This window comes from Periplaneta americana, chromosome 1 (genome assembly GCF_040183065.1).
Source record: "Periplaneta americana isolate PAMFEO1 chromosome 1, P.americana_PAMFEO1_priV1, whole genome shotgun sequence".
NCBI lineage: Eukaryota > Metazoa > Arthropoda > Insecta > Blattodea > Blattidae > Periplaneta > Periplaneta americana.
In genome coordinates this window covers 215,442,367-215,460,907 of record NC_091117.1, presented here as the reverse complement: position 1 = coordinate 215,460,907, position 18,541 = coordinate 215,442,367, and the positions used below count along the sequence as shown (strand labels likewise).

General features: G+C 35.0%; 1 protein-coding gene across 1 annotated transcript in view; it reads right to left on the bottom strand.

Moving 5' to 3' along the window:
• Positions 1–936: 936 nt before the first annotated feature.
• The window catches only part of nAChRalpha1 (nicotinic acetylcholine receptor alpha1), a 641,991-nt gene continuing 624,386 nt past the window's right edge, over positions 937–18,541 (bottom strand). Inside the window, exon 7 of the mRNA XM_069838062.1 lies at positions 937–1,270. Within this exon, the coding sequence (XP_069694163.1) occupies positions 1,067–1,270 (204 nt within the window). The 3' untranslated portion in view covers positions 937–1,066. The remainder of the gene's footprint in view (positions 1,271–18,541) is intronic.

The window sequence follows — 18,541 nt, the reverse complement described above, 5'->3', positions numbered from 1 at the left end:
GTCTCAAAATAATTCATAGTATAGGCTTCATTGAGGGAAATTTCAAGGTCGTTAGGAAGAAAATAATTGCTTTTATGTCATTTTAAATATGTCTGCTCAAACTTCTCCGCTGAATATCCGGAGTTTGTTTGTTTTACATTTTCAACATTTAATATGTAATATCTCAGACAATAATAGAGATAATTGAATAAAATTTTAAGAGCACATTCTCACATTATACATGAATAATTTTGTAACAGGAGATTGTCAAATTGCAGATTAAAGAATAATTAAAAAATATAGCCTACGCAATTTTTTTTCTGTTCATAAAAATACAAAATAAAAATATAAATATAAAAATTAAGATTTGTAAAAATCATCAAACAAAATTGATTAGCAGTTTTTTTAGCTTTCATTTAAGACATGATTTGTGATTATGTAATATTTTTGAGAGCAGATATATCATTTTTTTATAATAATGCATTTTTATATGTTTTATGTCTGTGACTATCATACAGTAAAGGGCAAAAATGAAAAATGTTGTATTTAAAAGGCTTCATACATAGATATGAAACTATGTTAGGGAAATAGAGGCTCTACTTAAAATAATATGAGAAAAATATTTCCTGTAGGTCCTTACCCTTAAAGTCCACGAAATAGTTTAATAAGTAGTTAAAAAGACATAAAAGGGGTAAATGGGTAAAATTTCTAAGGATTCATACATAAAATTTAATGGCGATTCGGAATATGTCGGTCTTAATAAAGTTTACTATCATGTATTTATGACTGAATAACTTCTTTCTAACACTAGTTTCATACTGTAAGATTTATCTCCAACAGCTTTTGTATAATTTTTGTTTTGTAAAATTAAAATTTATTACGTTATGAATAATATTCTATACTTAATGAAAACACTGTATACGTAATAGGAGACGAGTTCTCCAAATTGTGTACTCATTTTAACTCTCATATCCAAACAAAAATGTATTTATTAAAAATTTTCGGAGTGGAAACACCTCTGATTTAATAAAAATGTAATGTGCATGGCCGCACCTACTGGCACTATCCCCTGCAGCATTCGTAATCTTCAGTCCTCCTCCGGACCCATCATCATCATGCGCATCTTTTTCTTGGCAACCTTGGAGTACTGGATGTCGATGGGTCTCGTCGTGTCGTACAGCGACGGCGCCTGAAGGATGATGAGCGCGGTTCCTAGGACGCAGGCCACGGTGAAGATCCAGAGGAAGAGGCGGTCCAGAACCATGGCCACGTACTTCCAGTCCTCTTCTACCTGCACATGTTAGCGGGGAACAAAAATGTTACAATATAGAATAAACTGAGCTACTTATGATATACGAAGATCATTTCATAAGTCATTGCAACTATGTTATATCTTCCGTGCACATGTTAACAACAATACCAGAGTGCTGCATTGGAATTAAATCGCTCGCTTGAACTCGGTCGAGTGTCGCACCTTCGAGTGCAATATGATCGGTCGTGATACGCTCGTAATAAACAGAAGCACAGTACAAGGTCATCTCACCGACATGTCTTATCTTGTATGAAAGGCGACAGAAAAGATACACATATGTTTTGCTTACACGGTAAAAATAAGGCTTTATTTTCTGAGTTTATAACAAGCGTTTAATGGAACAGTCAATGTAACGTACCAAAACAGGAACATGAAGTTATAAATAAAATAGTATCAAAAACTTCGTTGTTCAATTATTATTGCTAAATTAATAATTATTCAATATTCGATTTACCACATTTATAATATGATAGGTCCATACATAGTGTTCCGCCTATATAGGGGAGAGTCGGGTAGTATCGGACAGTGCGTTTCTTTCATCTACCACCATATGGTAGTACCTGAATGACATGGTTACGTTTCTCTATGCGTTATCACAGAAACGTAACCATGTTAATCAGGTACTATCATCGTGTGGTAGATGAAATAAACTCACTGTCCGATATCACCCGATGTCCGATACTACCCTACTCTCCCCTACTGCGACAATGTAGAAACGTTTTACAAAATATTATTGATATAGCAGTAGATTAATAACAATATTAGTACAGAGATAACGTCACAGAAAATATAATAAAACGAATAATCATGCTGCACAACTGTTACAGACGCAAAGGTTGATACACTAATTATTAGAGATTATTATTATTATTATTATTATTATTATTATTATTAAAGGTAAAGGTAAAGGTATCCCGTAACATGCCATGAAGGCACTTGGGGGGGCATGGAGGTCGAGCACCATGCTTTCCATGACCTCGGCACTAGAATGAGGTGGTGTGGTCTGCTCCACGCTCTGACCGCCTTTTACCCCCGGGAAGGACCCAGTACTCAATTTTATAGGAGGCTGAGTGAACCTCGGGGCCGTTCTGAAAGTTTGGCAAGGAGAAAAAATCCTATCACCACCTGGGATCGAACCCCGGACCTTCCAATTCGGAGCCAGCTGCTCTACCAACTGAGCTACCCGGCCGCCTATTATTATTATTATTATTATTATTATTATTATTATTATTATTATTATTATTATTATTATTATTGCTAGGAAACTTGATTAAGTTCTTGCATTATCGTGATTGTGTTCTCCGTTTATAATAATTACATTTACATCCAATAACATCTAACAGATGTGGCAAAAACAAAATCACTCCTGTATGGAAAAAAAAAAAACATTTACCTATAACATTTATATTACATTTTAAACCAAGTTTTCCAGTTGTACTGTGGAGAGGTAAGTTAAACACTGCAAAGCTTTGAAATGATAAACATCTATGATGTTACTACACAGTTCATCACTGTAACAAGAACGAATGTCTAACACTCGGCTTATACCGTTCGAGGATTTATCGCTCGTGACAATTTTACCCATCAAGCATGTGCGCTACCTATCGGATTATGCTATGAACTACTTGGCGCTCGAGCGAAAACGTCCGATGCAGACCTCTGAACAATACCCTCAATTTCATATAATCTTCAAGCTGGAAACAACAATGTTATAATATAGAATAAACTGAGCTATTTATGATATACGATTATCATTTCATAAGTCATTGCAACTATGTTATATCTTCCGAATAACCGAAAATATGGTTAGTTCAGTATATACGTTTGAAAACCTGTTGTACACTGTACGGGATGCCACCGCCAGATTGCGTCTGTGGTCGTTGGTGGCTAGTTGACACCACACGCAAAAGTTAGTATGCTAGAGGCTGTGCTGGAAGATGGATGTAAGTAAAGTTGAACAGCAGCCATAAGTGAAAATTGCAGTTCTTCGTGGCAGAAATGCTCGTCAGTGCCATTCTGAGCCACGAGAAGAGTTGTAACATCCTCAATACAGATACCACACTGTTTTATTATGCACAAAAGGAAACTAAGTACATTACTCACATCTAACACTCTTCAAAATAATCCTCCGAGGCTTCCACACGTCTTTACCAACGAGTACAAAATATATGATTATGTCTCGTGACCAGAACATTATACGAAATGGAAATACAAATATCGGAAATGAATCCTTTGAGGAGATGGAAAAATTCAAATATTTTGGAGCAACAGTGACAAATAAGAAAAGGGAACTCCGAAGGAAATTAAACGCAGAATAAATATGGGAAATGCCTGTTATTCGGTTGAGAAGCTTTTGCCATCCAGTCCGCTCTCAAAACAGTTGAAAGTTAGAATTTATAAAACAGTTATATTACCGGTTGTTCTGTATAATTGTTAAACTTGGAATGTCACTTTTAGAGAGGAACAGAGGTTAAGGGTGTTTGAGAATAAGGTGCTTAGGAAAATATTTGGAGCTAGGAAGGATGAGGTTACAGGAGAATGTAGAAAATTACACAACACAGAACTGCACGCATTGTATTCTTCACCTGACATAATTAGGAACATTAAATCCATACGTTTGATATGAACAGGGCATGTAGCACATATGGGCGAATCCAGAAATGTATATAGAGTGTTAGTTGGGAGGCCGGAGGGAAAAATACCTTGGGCAGGCCGAAACGTAGATGGGACGGTAATATTAAAATGAATTTGAGGAAGGTGGGATATGATTGTTGAGACTGGATTAATCTTGCTCAGTATAGGGACCGATGACGGGCTTATGTGAGGACGGCAATGAACCTTCGGGTTGTTATAAAGCCATAAGTGAGTAAGTATTATTATTATTATTATTATTATTATTATTAGAGGAACATATGTTAAGGGTGCTTGAGAATAAGGTGCTTAGGAAAATATTTGGGGCTAAGAGGGATGAAGTTACAGGAGAATGGAGAAAGTTACACAACACAGAACTGCACGCATTGTATTCTTCACCTGACATAATTAGGAACAATAAATCCAGACGTTTGAGATGGGCAGGGCATGTGACATATATGGGCGAACCCAGAAATGCATATAGATTGTTAGTTGGGTGGCCGGAGGGAAAGAAGACCTTCGGAGACGTCGAGACATACATGGAAAAATGATATTAAAATGGGTTTGAGGGAGATGGAATATGATGATAGAGACTGGATTAATCTTGCACAGGATAGGGACCAATGGCGGGCTCATGTGAGGGCGGCAATGAACCTTCGGCTTCTCTAAAAGCCATGAGTGAGTAAGTATTATTATTATTATTATTATTATTATTATTATTATTATTATGAGAGGAACATAGGTTAAGGGTGCTTGAGAATAAGGTGCTTAGGAAAATATTTGGGGCTAAGAGGGATGAAGTTACAGGAGAATGGAGAAAGTTACACAACGCAGAACTGCACGCATTGTATTCTTCACCTGACATAATTAGGAACATTAAACCTAGACGTTTGAGATGGACAGGGCATGTAGCACGTATGGGCGAATCCAGAAATGCATATAGAGTGTTAGTCGGGAGGACGGAGGAAAAAATTCCTTTGGGGAGTCTGAGACGTAGATGGGAGGATGATATTAAAATGGATTTGAGGGAGGTGGGATATGATGATAGAGACTGGATTAATCTTGCACAGGATAGGGACCAATGACGGGCTTATGTGAGGGCGGCAATGAACCTTCGGCTTCTCTAAAGCCCACAAGTGAGTAAGTATTATTATTATTATTATTATTATTATTATTATTATTATTATTATTATTATTTGCTCCTTTGAAACCATCAGGTTCCTTGCAGCTGTACGAGATCTTTGTTAAGATTCTTAACGCAAAGTTACACTATACGTCCACCACTGATGTTTCTTCATTGTGTGAGAAACAATTCTTCAAAGACAGGACAGTCAATAGTTTGAGACAGGTATACCTTACTTTATTTCATGGAGTGCAGTTTCATAGAAAGGACTTTGCCGACAGACCTTCTACTGCCCCCTACTAATTGGTTGTCATAAATAAATATTTTCCTTACTGTGACGGAAATCTTGTCTTCTCTTCTTATTAACCAATCACAACCCTCGTTCAGAAGAATTGACAGGCTCCCGTCAAATCCACGTGGAGGCAGAGTTGTCGCATCTTTTCCGAATTCCAAGAATCCCGTCAGTTACACTGCATAATTTCGAGGGTCACCAGGATTGAGGCAACTGTGCATTGTTGGGACAGGATGTAATTGTCAGAGGTGTTTGTGTAGGAAGTCATAAATCTGTAAGTGGGTGTTCAAAGGAGCCACCGAACTGCACTCCTTGAAACAAAATAAGGTATATCTATTTCTTCGCTGGAAATCGAACTCGCGTCAACTTGATTTGTGGCCTAACAATCTACTACTTAACAAAGGACTTGGAGATTGAATTAAACTGTTATATTATTAGGAAATATCACTTTAAGTGTCAGCTTAGCAGATTGAAAGCCTGGGACGAAGTGGAAGATGAGACAGTGCATCGGATTGGACAGTGATTAACGCCGGAACGGAGACATGGGGAGGAGGAACAGGGTGTTGCTGTAGGAAATTAGAAAGAAAGAGAGCGCAGCTGGGACGTAACTTGGCTGGATCTTTCTCCCATAATGCAATAGGGGCGGACTTGTCCTCATTGTTTCCCAATTGGTGTGATCGCTGTTCATTACTTTCCACTTTGCAGAGCGCGCGCGCCATGTCTCTTCCGTCTGCAGATCATCCGGCAATAAACAAGTGGGGCGCTCGAACAATAGACTGATAGACAAATCGGCCTCCAGAAACAATGGGCTCAATTCCACTTCTTACTGTAACCTGTTACAAGAATATTATCTGTTTGTCTCAATCATCATCAACATCATCATCATCATCATCATCATCATCATCATCATCATCACCATAATCATCATCATCATCATCATCCTCGCATGTTTTGGGTTCCGTTACGGTCTCTATCCAACGTTTCAAGTGTCGACCTAAGTATTTCTTGCCCGCTCGTTGGTAATTTGAAATCTGACGAAGTATTATGATACAGTTCATTCTTCTTACTTGAGATTTCCAATTTCTTCTATAGTTTTATATCTGTGGCCGGGGGGAAAAAGGTCTTAAGTAAAAATTTTATACTTTTCAGGAGAGCAGCAGAAAGATTGATATTGGTGTCAATTATAGAGTTTTTTTTTAATTATTTATTTATATTTCTTCAAAATAGGTAATGTTGCTCATTTAACAATTTTCTTGATTATTTCCAAAAACAGCCGCAATTAAGCCTTTTAAGACTGGTACCCAAACTGAGTACAAGGGGCTATTTAAACATAAGCCCTTTTTCATGTCAAAATAAATGGGAAATGTAAATTATTAGGAATGTAAAATGGATCTTAAACAATTATAGGACTGTTTACCCTGGTACTTAAAGTTTTAAAAGAAAAGGGAATCAGTATGTGATAAAAAGGCTAAAATATATGTTGGACCTTTTTAATAGGGAAGCATGAAAAGTATAAGTCCTTTATTCTGTGTGTGCTCGATTCAAAAAGTACTTAGGACATTTGGTAACGCTCTATAAATCCAGTCAGGAGTCTTACTTGACTTTAACCGTTTTACCAGATTGTAGAGAATTCTTTCCTCTTTCAGAATATATAAAAATCTCATTTTAACAAAAAATGACTTAAGACGTTTTTCCTCCCGGCCACAGACATATCATCTTTGTTACTGCAATAACTCCTATGTGCAACACATAAAATTTTTCAGTAGGAATAAAAAAAACGCATTTATTCATCCTATGGCAGCCGTACATAGGAGATTGTGAATTATTACATTTTCGAAACAAAGAAATATAATTACATACCGGAGATTTTATTATTTGCTGTATCACTATTTAAGTTATTTAACAGAGCAAAAATCTGAAAATCGATAAATATGTCATGTAGGAGTTATTGCAGGAACAACGACGATATGTTATTGTAAATGTACGAAGACGGGTTAATCTTAGAATTTACCGGTATAACCAGGGAAAGGATTTATATGTAAATACATATTTACTTATAAAGCTAATATAATTTATATTTTGCATTATCTTTATGTTTCACAATGTGTAGGGTTGAAAAATCCTACTTTTATTTTCCATATTTTTCCATATTTTAGAGTTTAGTACATATTTTCGTTAATTTCCATATATTTTCCATATTTCATATAAAACAGTCCATATTATATTAGGTTTAACAATAAAACAAAACAAAATTCCATTAACTTTTAAAAATACATTTCAACAATAGAGATTTAAACACATGTTCAGTAATCCCTTTAACATCAGAGTTATTTGAAAATTAGCAGTCCTATCAACAATGGGAAAGTAAGTTACAAAACTGTATTAATTTAATTTAAAATTTTTAACAGACTTCAGTTGTGCAGCTCAACAGTTAAATGCCAGTCAGAGTACACATAGGTTCAGTTTTGTAAATCATACTATAAAGACGGTAAATATGCCAAAAGTACGTCATTCAGTCAATTTAAAATCAAAACTAACAAGTTACATTTCAGAATTTAAAGAAGATGGTTTATCAACTGACAATAAAATATTATTTTGTAATTTGTGTCAGTGTGCAGTATCATCTACACAAAAGTTCCTGGTGCAACAACACATTACAACTAGTAAACATCAGGCCAACAAACAACTAAATTCCAAGCAGAGACAATTGTTTTTAACACAACCAACAACATCGAATGTAAGATCTGAGTTTAACATCGACCTGTGCCGTTCTCTCATCTCTGCTGATATTCCTCTCTACAAACTAAAGAATAAGGTCTTCAGGGAATTCCTTGAAAAATATACTCAACATACAATCCCGGATGAGTCAACACTTAGGAAGACGTATGCTCCATCCATCTACGATGAGACAATACAGAAGATAAGAGATGAAATTAAAGATAGTTCAATTTGGGTTTCCATTGATGAGACTCCCGACAAAGAAGGTAGACTTGTTGGTAATGTAGTTATCGGTTTGTTAAGTGAACAATATTCTGAACGAATTCTTTTACATTGTGATGTTCTAGAAAAGTGCAATAACAAAACTATAGTTAAACTGTTCAACGAAGCTATGGGTATCCTGTGACCAAAGGGTATTATGTACGATAATGTGTTATTCTTTATTAGCGATGCTGCCCCTTATATGGTCAAAGCTGGACAAGCATTATCTGTTGTATATCCTAAATTGACTCATTTTACTTGTGTGGCGCATGCATTTCATCGTGTGGCAGAAGTGGTCAGAGACAATTTTCCTAAAGTAGATTTGTTGATTTCATCAGTGAAAAAAGTATTTCTCAAAGCTCCCAGTAGAGTTAACGTGTTGAAAGAAATGTACCCTGAAATTCCATTGCCACCAAAGCCAATTTTAACTAGATGGGGTACATGGCTAGAAGCAGTTGAATATTATGCCGAACATATAGACTCTATTAACAATGTTCTCCTTGCATTGGACTCTGAAGATGCAGTCTCAATTGATACTGCGAAAACAGTTACCTGTGACATAAGTGTGAAGAATGACTTAGCTCACATTCAGCATACATTTTCATGCATCATAAAAACGCTCAAAAGTCTCCAAAATAGGCACCTTTCACTATCTGAAAGTTTTGAAATTATAAATAGTACTGTGGAACAACTGAATCGTGGTAGAGGTAAAGTTGCAGATGCAGTAAGAGCTAAGGTGGACACTGTACTTTCAAAAAACCCTGGATATGAAGAACTACAAAAGGTTGTTGCTGTGATGAGTGGTGAATCAACAGTGAAGATTAACTTGGACTTATCCCCAGCAGACATTGTGAAATTGAATTATGTACCAGTTACTTCTTGTGACGTCGAACGCTCTTTTAGTCAGTATAAATCTATCCTCAGAGACAATAGAAGAAGATTCACTTTTCAGCACTTGAAAGAAATGTTTGTAACCTATTGTTATGGTAACAGACAATAAAAATTGTGTTTTGTTGAAACTACATTGGAAGATAAGGTACGTCCATTATATTTTTTGTTTAGTTTGATTAAAATGTACCAATATTTAACGTACATAGTCATTTTTTTATAATTTTAAGTCCATATTTAATTCCATATTTTGGTAAAAATCCATATTTAATTCCATATTTTGGTAAAAATAACTACATATATATTTACATATTTCATATATTTTTAGTCCATATAAATCCGTTCCCTGGGTATAACCTAACATTTACCGTTACAGTGCGGTAAAACCCCGAAATATCTTAGGCCTATCATTAGACCGCGGGAGTGCGGGCCCTAATACGGCCATTGCAGGTGACTGTGCAGACGGGTATAGAGTATGACGTAAGTCTCTCTCGCCTTTCGCCGTACTGTTCCGTGCATCGAACCCGAAACATTCGGAGTGTGTTAGCTGTCATACTGAAGAGTTGCGTGTGTGAAATTACACATATTACAAAGCCTAAAACAACTCGCTCACGAAGTGCAATACTAAATAATTTAGTGGAACAATTCGGACGCGATATATTTAGGCTATTATAGAAGGTGAAAGTGTTGTACTTATGTGTCGTGTGTAATTTCAGATTATTACGAACTAAGAAGTATTATTTTGAAAGACACTGTAATAGTAAAACACACAAGGAAAATGTTGAATGCAATTCAAACAAAAACCAATCGAGTTCAAATAGTGGGTCACAATTATTCAATAAGTTATAGTTTTATCACAGTCTACTATATACAGTCGCGAAGCTTGAGGTGATTTTTTGCAAATCTCGCGATAAAGCGCTCCAAGCGGTTAGCAACTAGAAACAATAGACTGTCCACAAGAGTTGGGTCGATTCGTGAACGAATCGTTCGTTCGAACGACTAATAATAAAGAATCGTAAGAATCGATTCATGGTATCAACGAATCGTCGTTCAAAAGAATCGTAACGAATCGTCATTCAAAAGAATATGAAGGAATCGGCATGGTATCGTAACCCACGATTCTATTCGTTATTTGATGTAACCTGTCAACGGACATTTCCGAACCGTGTCGAATGCTCCCGAGCGAGAGTGAAATCAAAATATGTACTGCATTTGTTAAGTATGGAAAATAATGAACACAAACCTGAAATTTGCATAGTTAAATAGAGATGTAATGCAAGAAATGTACTTCATAATAAGTTTCAGTTGATAAATTATAATTTAGAGACATTATCTTGGGTAATTTTGTACACTAATGGAGTTCATACTCAATGGTTCCAGCCAATGAGAAAGAGACAATCGAATGTCTCGCCTCTTATGCCATCTATGAGAGAGATGTAGAACGTTTTTGTTCTAAGCGTGGTTTGCAAAGGAAAGTGTCTTGCGACGATTCAAAAGAATAGTTGGAATCGCAGACTGGGAAGAATCGTGAACTCGTTGACGATTCAAAAGAATAGTTGGAATCGCAGACTGAGAAGAATCGTGAACGAATCGTTAGAATCGATTCGTAATGTGTGATTGAATCGTTGGAATCGACTTCTGAAAAAGAATCGTGTTGCCCAACTCTACTGTCCACGGTCGACTTTGGACTGAATCGTATTTCTATCGAGTGCTAGCTCGTTGCGTATTTCACATTGATGCTTGTGAAATGTTCGTTATTGGTTGTAATGAAAATGTTAATGGCTGAAATACAATAATTGGAATAATAATATTTTACTAGAGACGTATAAAAATTAAGTTTGTTTGAATGAAATTTATTGATCACGTTTTATTTTCAATTCTGGTGGGATTATTATTGCTTAGGCCTACTTTTTTTTTCAAAGGATATGTTTTTAATTATAGCTGTTAATTTTGTTGTTATTTTTATTTGTTACTTTATTAGAGACGTAGAAAAAGTCTGTTACAATAAAATTTATTAATCACGTTTTATTTCCAATTCTGGTGTGATTATTATTGCTTAACCTCATCCCACTTTGTTAACTACGTAAGCCTACACTACAAGTACCGGTACACGTAAGTTACTCCATTAATTCATATTTCCATTATTATTATTGTAAAGGGAAATGAAAATTAATATTTATTGGTTTCATAGTTAATTATCGCTATAATCTTGAATGAGTGAAGCTATTATAGTAAATTTCAGTTCGTTTTGCACAAACAAAAATAATATTAACCTATTTCTTGCAGTTATCTTCGAGTTTATGGTGGAATTTAATATACCTCATTAAAATAATAAATTAACTTTATGCATTTAATATTTCAATAATGGAAGGAAGGTGTTAATTTTTCCAAAAGAACACGACAACGAAAGTGTAACATATTTTGTTGGCTGCTAGGAGAGAGATCTGCGATGATGAGGCGATAGTAGCGATCCTAGTGGTGGGCAACTACCCGTGTTTGCATTTTTACTACATATAGAGCTTCGCGACTGTATATAGTAGACTGTGGTTTTATGTATCATGGTACACACAAACATTCCATTCAGAACATTGGACAATCCCCACTTTAGATCATTTCTGGTAAAATACACAAATCAATATATTCTAGAAGCAACAATACGTAAAAAATATTTAACCAATTTCGTACCAGAATACGATTGCCAAAATTCGAGAAAGCTTGAAGGATCAGAAAATATATGGGTTTCAGTTGATGAGTCTACAGACGTCAGTGGTAGATATGTGGCAAATGTGGTGGTCGGTATACTTTCCGAGAACTGTGCAGGGAAAAAATTCGTGCTAACTTGAGAGAAACTGGAAAAGGTAAACCATTCAACCATTGTCCAAGTTTTTTATAAGGCTGTGCGCCTTTTATGGCCGGAAAGGATTAAATACAATAATGTACTTCTTTTTGTCACTGATGCAGCTCCATATATTATTAAGGCAGCAAAACAACTTAAAAGAGCGGTATTCCAACACGGTGCATTTAACTTGTCTGGCGCACGGACTGCAAAATTCCGTCGACATTGCATCAATTAGATAAGTACGAAATGTATGATTATTGTATGTATGCAATTCATACACGCAAGACTGTACGTCTGAAGCCTGCACAGTGAGTTGCTTACCTGAGAGTTCATTACACTCGCCACGGAACGCTCCAGTCATACTTAACTTGACGGTAAAGGGCCCGCACTCCCGCGGTTTAATCATCATCATCATCATCATTATCATCATCCTTGCATGTTTTGGACCTAGGGTTCCGTTACGGTCTCTTTCCAACGTTTCAAGTGTCGACCTAAGGATCTCTTGCCCTCTCGTTGGTAATTTGGCATCTGACGAAGTATTATGGTACAATTCATTCTTCTTACTAGAGATTTCCAATTTCTTCTACAGTTTTATATATCATCTTTGTTCCTGGAATAACTCTTACGTGCAAAATATAAGCTTTTTCAGTGGGGGGGGGGGGAACACATTTATTCATCCTATGGCAGCCTTACATAGGAGACTGTGAATTCTTACATTTTCGAAACAAAGAAATATAATTACATACAGGAGATTTTAATATTTGCTGTATTTAGTATTTAGTATTTATTTATTTAACCTGGTAGAGATAAGGCCGTCAGGCCTTCTCTGCCCCTCTACCAGGGGATTACAACTATAACATGAACAATAAGATTACAATTAATATTACTATTTTTAAGTTATTTAATAACGCAAAAATCTGAAAATCGATAAATATGTCTTGGTAAAAGTTCCAACATTTACCGGTCTTGGGACATTTACGGTAACATTATAATCTAAGGTTGGTTGAATTTTTAGGCCTGTTGTACGTCTCATAAATTTCATTTCTGTCACGGTCAAACTTTGCGGACCAGAAGTAAGAAGTTCGTACCAAAACTGTTAAGTTGTGTGAGCTTAGACTACACATCTATCGAATGAACTGTAGTGATGCAGCTCTCAACATCAACAAACCAAGAAAACAAATATGTACAGTCGGGTGGTAACCAAACTTATCTTTGTGCCAATGATTCATAGCCTTAGAATATGAAACAAAATAAACAATTAACATTGTGTAAAAAACGATAATCGACAATTACATTCTTCGTAATTTTCAGAATGAAATAAATTACCAATACATATAAGAATAACAAACAATAATATGTATCTGGCCTTGTTACAATTAATATAATAATTAAGATTTTCAGTTTATCAAAAATATATTACATATCTTGATTACATAACTTTAAACACTGTATCATTTCGGAATATGTAAGATAAGAACTTTCTTGTGTTAAATTTTAACGTGCCCTGTTAACACGTTTCGACCTATTTTCGGTCATCTTCAGAACTGGTCGTTGTTGGTCTTGGCGCCTCATGTTTCCTGTGAGGGTGCCTTCGTAGTGTAGAGTCAAAGAGTGTATGTGTTTTGAAATTGAGTTGTGTGTTGAGAATATCGTTGGGGTGTGTTTTCTTGTGTCTGTATATTTCATATTGTTCTAGTGTGTTGAGTTTCTGGTTTTTTGGTTGAATGTGCAGTATTTCCATGTCTGTGTTGATGTCTCTGTAGGTGTGGTTGGCATTTGTGATGTATTCTGCATATGTGGAGGTGTCTTGTAATTTTGTTATGGCTGTGATGTGTTCTTTGTACCGTGTTTGAAATGATCTGCCTGTCTGTCCTATGTAGAAGTTGTTGCAGATGTTACATTTTAGTTTGTATACGCCTGTGTGGTTGTATTTGTTTGTTTGTGTGGTTTGTGTTGAGATGTTTTTGTAGAGTGTTATTTGTTCTGTATGCGATGTTGTAATTTAATTTCTTGAATGAGGATGCAATTTTATGTGTGTTTTTGTTTTCGTATGTTAGTGTGATGTATTTTGTGATACAATACACATACTAGAACAAATGCGAAAAAAAACAACACCCCACAAGAACAAATCAAATAAATCATCCACACCACAGACATCATCATAAAACAAAACTACTTCACATACAATAACAAATATTACACACAAACCGAAGGCCTAGCCATGGAATCATCCATTTCCAGCATACTAGAAGAAATATTCTTACACCACATAGAACAGACATACATACTAAACAAAGACAACAACAAACACGGCGACAACATCATATATTGGCACAGATACGTAGATGACATACTAATACTATACAAAGGAAACAAAAGACAGATCCAAAACCTACATCAACACATAAACAAAATACACCCAAAGCTACACTACACATTAGAAATTGAAACAACAAAACCATAAATTTTCTAGACATCGCAATAACAAAAGTAGAGAACAAACACACATTCAAAGTATACAGAAAAACCCACAACAACAACGCACATACACAACACATCCAACCAACCCACACAACACAAACAAGCTGCATTCCGAACAATGGTACACAGACTACTCAAAATACCAATGAACCAACAGGATTACAACGAAGAGCTAAACACAGTCAAATACATAGCACAAGAAAACGGATACAACCCTAGCATAATAGACAACATAATACGTAAGACAAAACAAAACCACAAAAAACAGAAGAATACAACACAAACACAAGAACACAAAAAATACATCACACTAACATACGAAAACAAAAACACACATAAAATTGCAACCTCATTCAAGAAATTAAATTACAACATCGCATACAGAACAAATAACACTCTACAAAAACATCTCAACACACAAACAACACAAACAAACAAATACAACCACACAAGCGTATACAAACTCAAATGTAACACCTGCAACAACTTCTACATATGACAGACAGGCACATCATTTCAAACACGGTACAGTCATAACAAAATTACAAAACACCTCCACATATGCAGAACACATCACAAATGCCAACCACACCTACAGAGACATCAACACAGACATGGAAATACTGCACATCCAACCAAAAAGCCAGAAACTCAACACACTAGAACAATATGAAATATACAGACACACGAAAACACACCCCAACGATATTCTCAACACACAACTCAATTTCAAAACACACACACTCTTTGACTCTACACTACGAACGCACCCTCACAGGAAACATGAGGCGCCAAGACCAACAACGACCAGTTTCGGAGATGATCGAAAATAGGTCGAAACATGTTAACAGGGTATGTTAAAATTTAACACAAGAAAGTTCTTATCATACATATTCCGAAAAAAATATATTTTTCTATATTCAGGAAAATAATATTTTTGCCCTGAAAATGTTCGTTCTACGTCACAAGACGTAACTGGAGCAAACCTGAAATATGATACAGTATTCCTTACAGTATCACCAAGTGAACAACAGGTTTGTGAATCTAATAGTGCACTTCGTATATGGAACATCACTTTAACAAATCATTTCACGAACACTTTTCTTTTTGCTTTAAAATGACACCTTAACCATTGTTGATAAATATCTATAAGCTCATAAATTTGTAAAGTCAGTTCTGATACACGCTATATACTGCTAACCTGCTAAGTATTTTAGTGAAAGACATCCGAACTCTATTTATCAACATCATTATTATCATTATCATCATAATTTCTTTTATTAAGCAATCGTAAATTGCATTGAATAGACTCCATAGTATTTTCTGTTTAATGTCGCTCGTCTTTTAAGGGGAGAGGATGGTAATTTTTAAAACTTTTTTCCTATTTGGTGTAAAATATTAATTTTTTGTATGTAGAGAGCTCACGGCTATAGGAACTCAACAAAATATAAATATTTTGAATAAATTATTTGGGAGCCAGATTTGAAAAAAAAAATGTGCCCAATGCAGGATTTTACTAAACTCGATATATCTAAACCATTTTTAAAGATAAATTCAAACACAATGTTACAATTTATTTGTAAAAGCACGCTCTACAAACTGTGTATAACAGAATTTTGATATTAGTTCCTACATTTGTAAAATAAACAATTAAAATTTAATAACATTTTTTTTTATTTTCTTTCTTGCAACAGAGAGACTTATTTTTAAAATGAAATCAATTAGGGAAATTCCGTTACAGAGAAAAGTTTCCTAGTAGTCTAGAGAATGTGTGTTCTAAATTTCATTCATATATCTTTAATAGTTAAAAAATTATATCGATTTTTGTCTGGCTATGTAGCAAAAAAAATAAAGCTCCAGAAACAGCAATCAAAGGGGGTGTGATTTAATAATCCAGAGCGCAGGAACTTTAAAAATGGCGTCTCAACAACCGATAAGGGCACAAATACCCACAAAATATTATACAATGTATTCTATACATATCACAGAGTATTTTAAGGAAAAAAATTGTTTTTTGAAAATTTACTCATTTTTCACCAAAAAATACCATCCTCTTCCCTTAAGGCTTGCCGAATTTGTACATATTTTTCGAGTATTCTACTTTCGTAGTCACCAGTTATTGTCCTTAATTGAAAGGGTGCATATTATTGCATAGTCATTGAGTTGTCCTAGGAAGTTAATAGCAAATTTGACTTTCGAAATGTATTACAGAGTTCCTTTAGAGAAGGTTGGATTTATGTCTCTTACTTTGAAAGTAAGCGTGTAATTTATAATGGGAAAGTAACCAATTATCAACTGCTACAATATCCACCGATTATCATACATTTCTGAGTATCTGACGGGATGTAATTCCAGCCGTCAGCTTCTGAACTGGACTATGACACGTTGCATATTCCAGCGGACTACCTCCAACGTACTGGAGAAGCAAGAAGAAAAATTAGCTAATCAACTTTATGACCTAAAAGACTGACATGTTTGGCTCACTACTGCACAAAATTTTCTTAAATTTCACCTTTTTTTGCACGTAACTGTCATTTTTAAGGTCAGTTATGTAATTATTTTCATATTTTCGTTTCATAGGTTTTCGTACGAGGGAATACCATAGAGAATTTTTTCATGGACAACAACTGAATCAAGAAAAGTACATTGTTTATACAGAGGCATCAATTTATTTTTACTTCAATTTTTATTGTACCTGAGTTTTTGAATGTACTTCACTCTCACCCCTTCTACTAATGAAGTTCAACTGTCCTCCACACAGATCCAAGACTGCATATACAGCCATAGTAGCCTTACGGTCATAGTAAACAATGTTCGCGTTTTCCAGTGCCGAATGAGCTTTCAATATTGAATCATTTTCGCACAGGTACTGTCGTCGTATCCCGGTTTTCCCCACCAGCTTTTATTCGTCAGCTAGTGGCTGGGCTGTCTTAGCTCTTTTCTGAGAACATTAATTTCTGTTAGGAATTGGACGTCTACGTAATATTACACAACTGTTTAAAATAACTTAAATGAAAGAGCCTTGTTAAGTAATTAACTGTCACGTGATTTCCTCCCTTTATACTACCCTACGACATAATCACTTGGAAGAACAGTAGATAGTTTGTCTTTACTAGTACGAAGAACGAAACTAGTAATTGGGATTAGGTACAATAGCCTATAGTGCGATAATATGCACATTAGAACTGAAGCCTGTATCGAAATGAACGACCACCATTTTAAAAAAATGTGTTTAAATATCCATATTATGATTATTTTTCAATTTAACTTCATTCTCTATATTGTACGCTAATGTGCTGTAGACAGTATAATATACACTGCATAATGAATACGTCCACATGGACAGCTCAGTTCGTGAGTAAAAACACTCATTGTTAATACTGTACTGTATTTTGATTAAACAAAACCTAATGAAAATTATCAAACTCAAAAGCGTGATATTTCCTAGTTTACGTAAATGGATGAACTACTTTTCTTCCCTCCTATACCTAGTAAAGTGATTTGTTTGTATATTACGCCAGTATCAACGAACTCCAGTCGTGGAACGGGGTAGCAAACGGTGTTGATCCAGAGGTATAGGCAAGTTAATATTAAAAATGTTAGTAAAAATAAAATGATATTCCTGTAGTTTAGTTACAAGACACACCAAATTTAACCAGTGCGAAGGAAATAACTAATAACTGGATAGGTTCAAAAGGATCATAATTTAAAAAAAGTATATTATGTTACAAAATATTGGATACCAGAACATTTTATTGTAAAACCTCATATAAAAGTAGTTTAAAATTTATTCAATGACACAGATAAATCCAGTTGCTATGTAATTATTAATATAACGTAGTCTTTAATATACTATATTTGTAAACAAAGATTTAATTATGAGCATTATACAGGGTAAACCTTAGTAATGTCATTAATTTCACAGATTATTCTCTGAAATATTCTGAACAAAATAAGTTTAATATAATTTAGCTCGTTTTTCCTCCCTTTTCGACATAAAAATTGTAATATATGAAA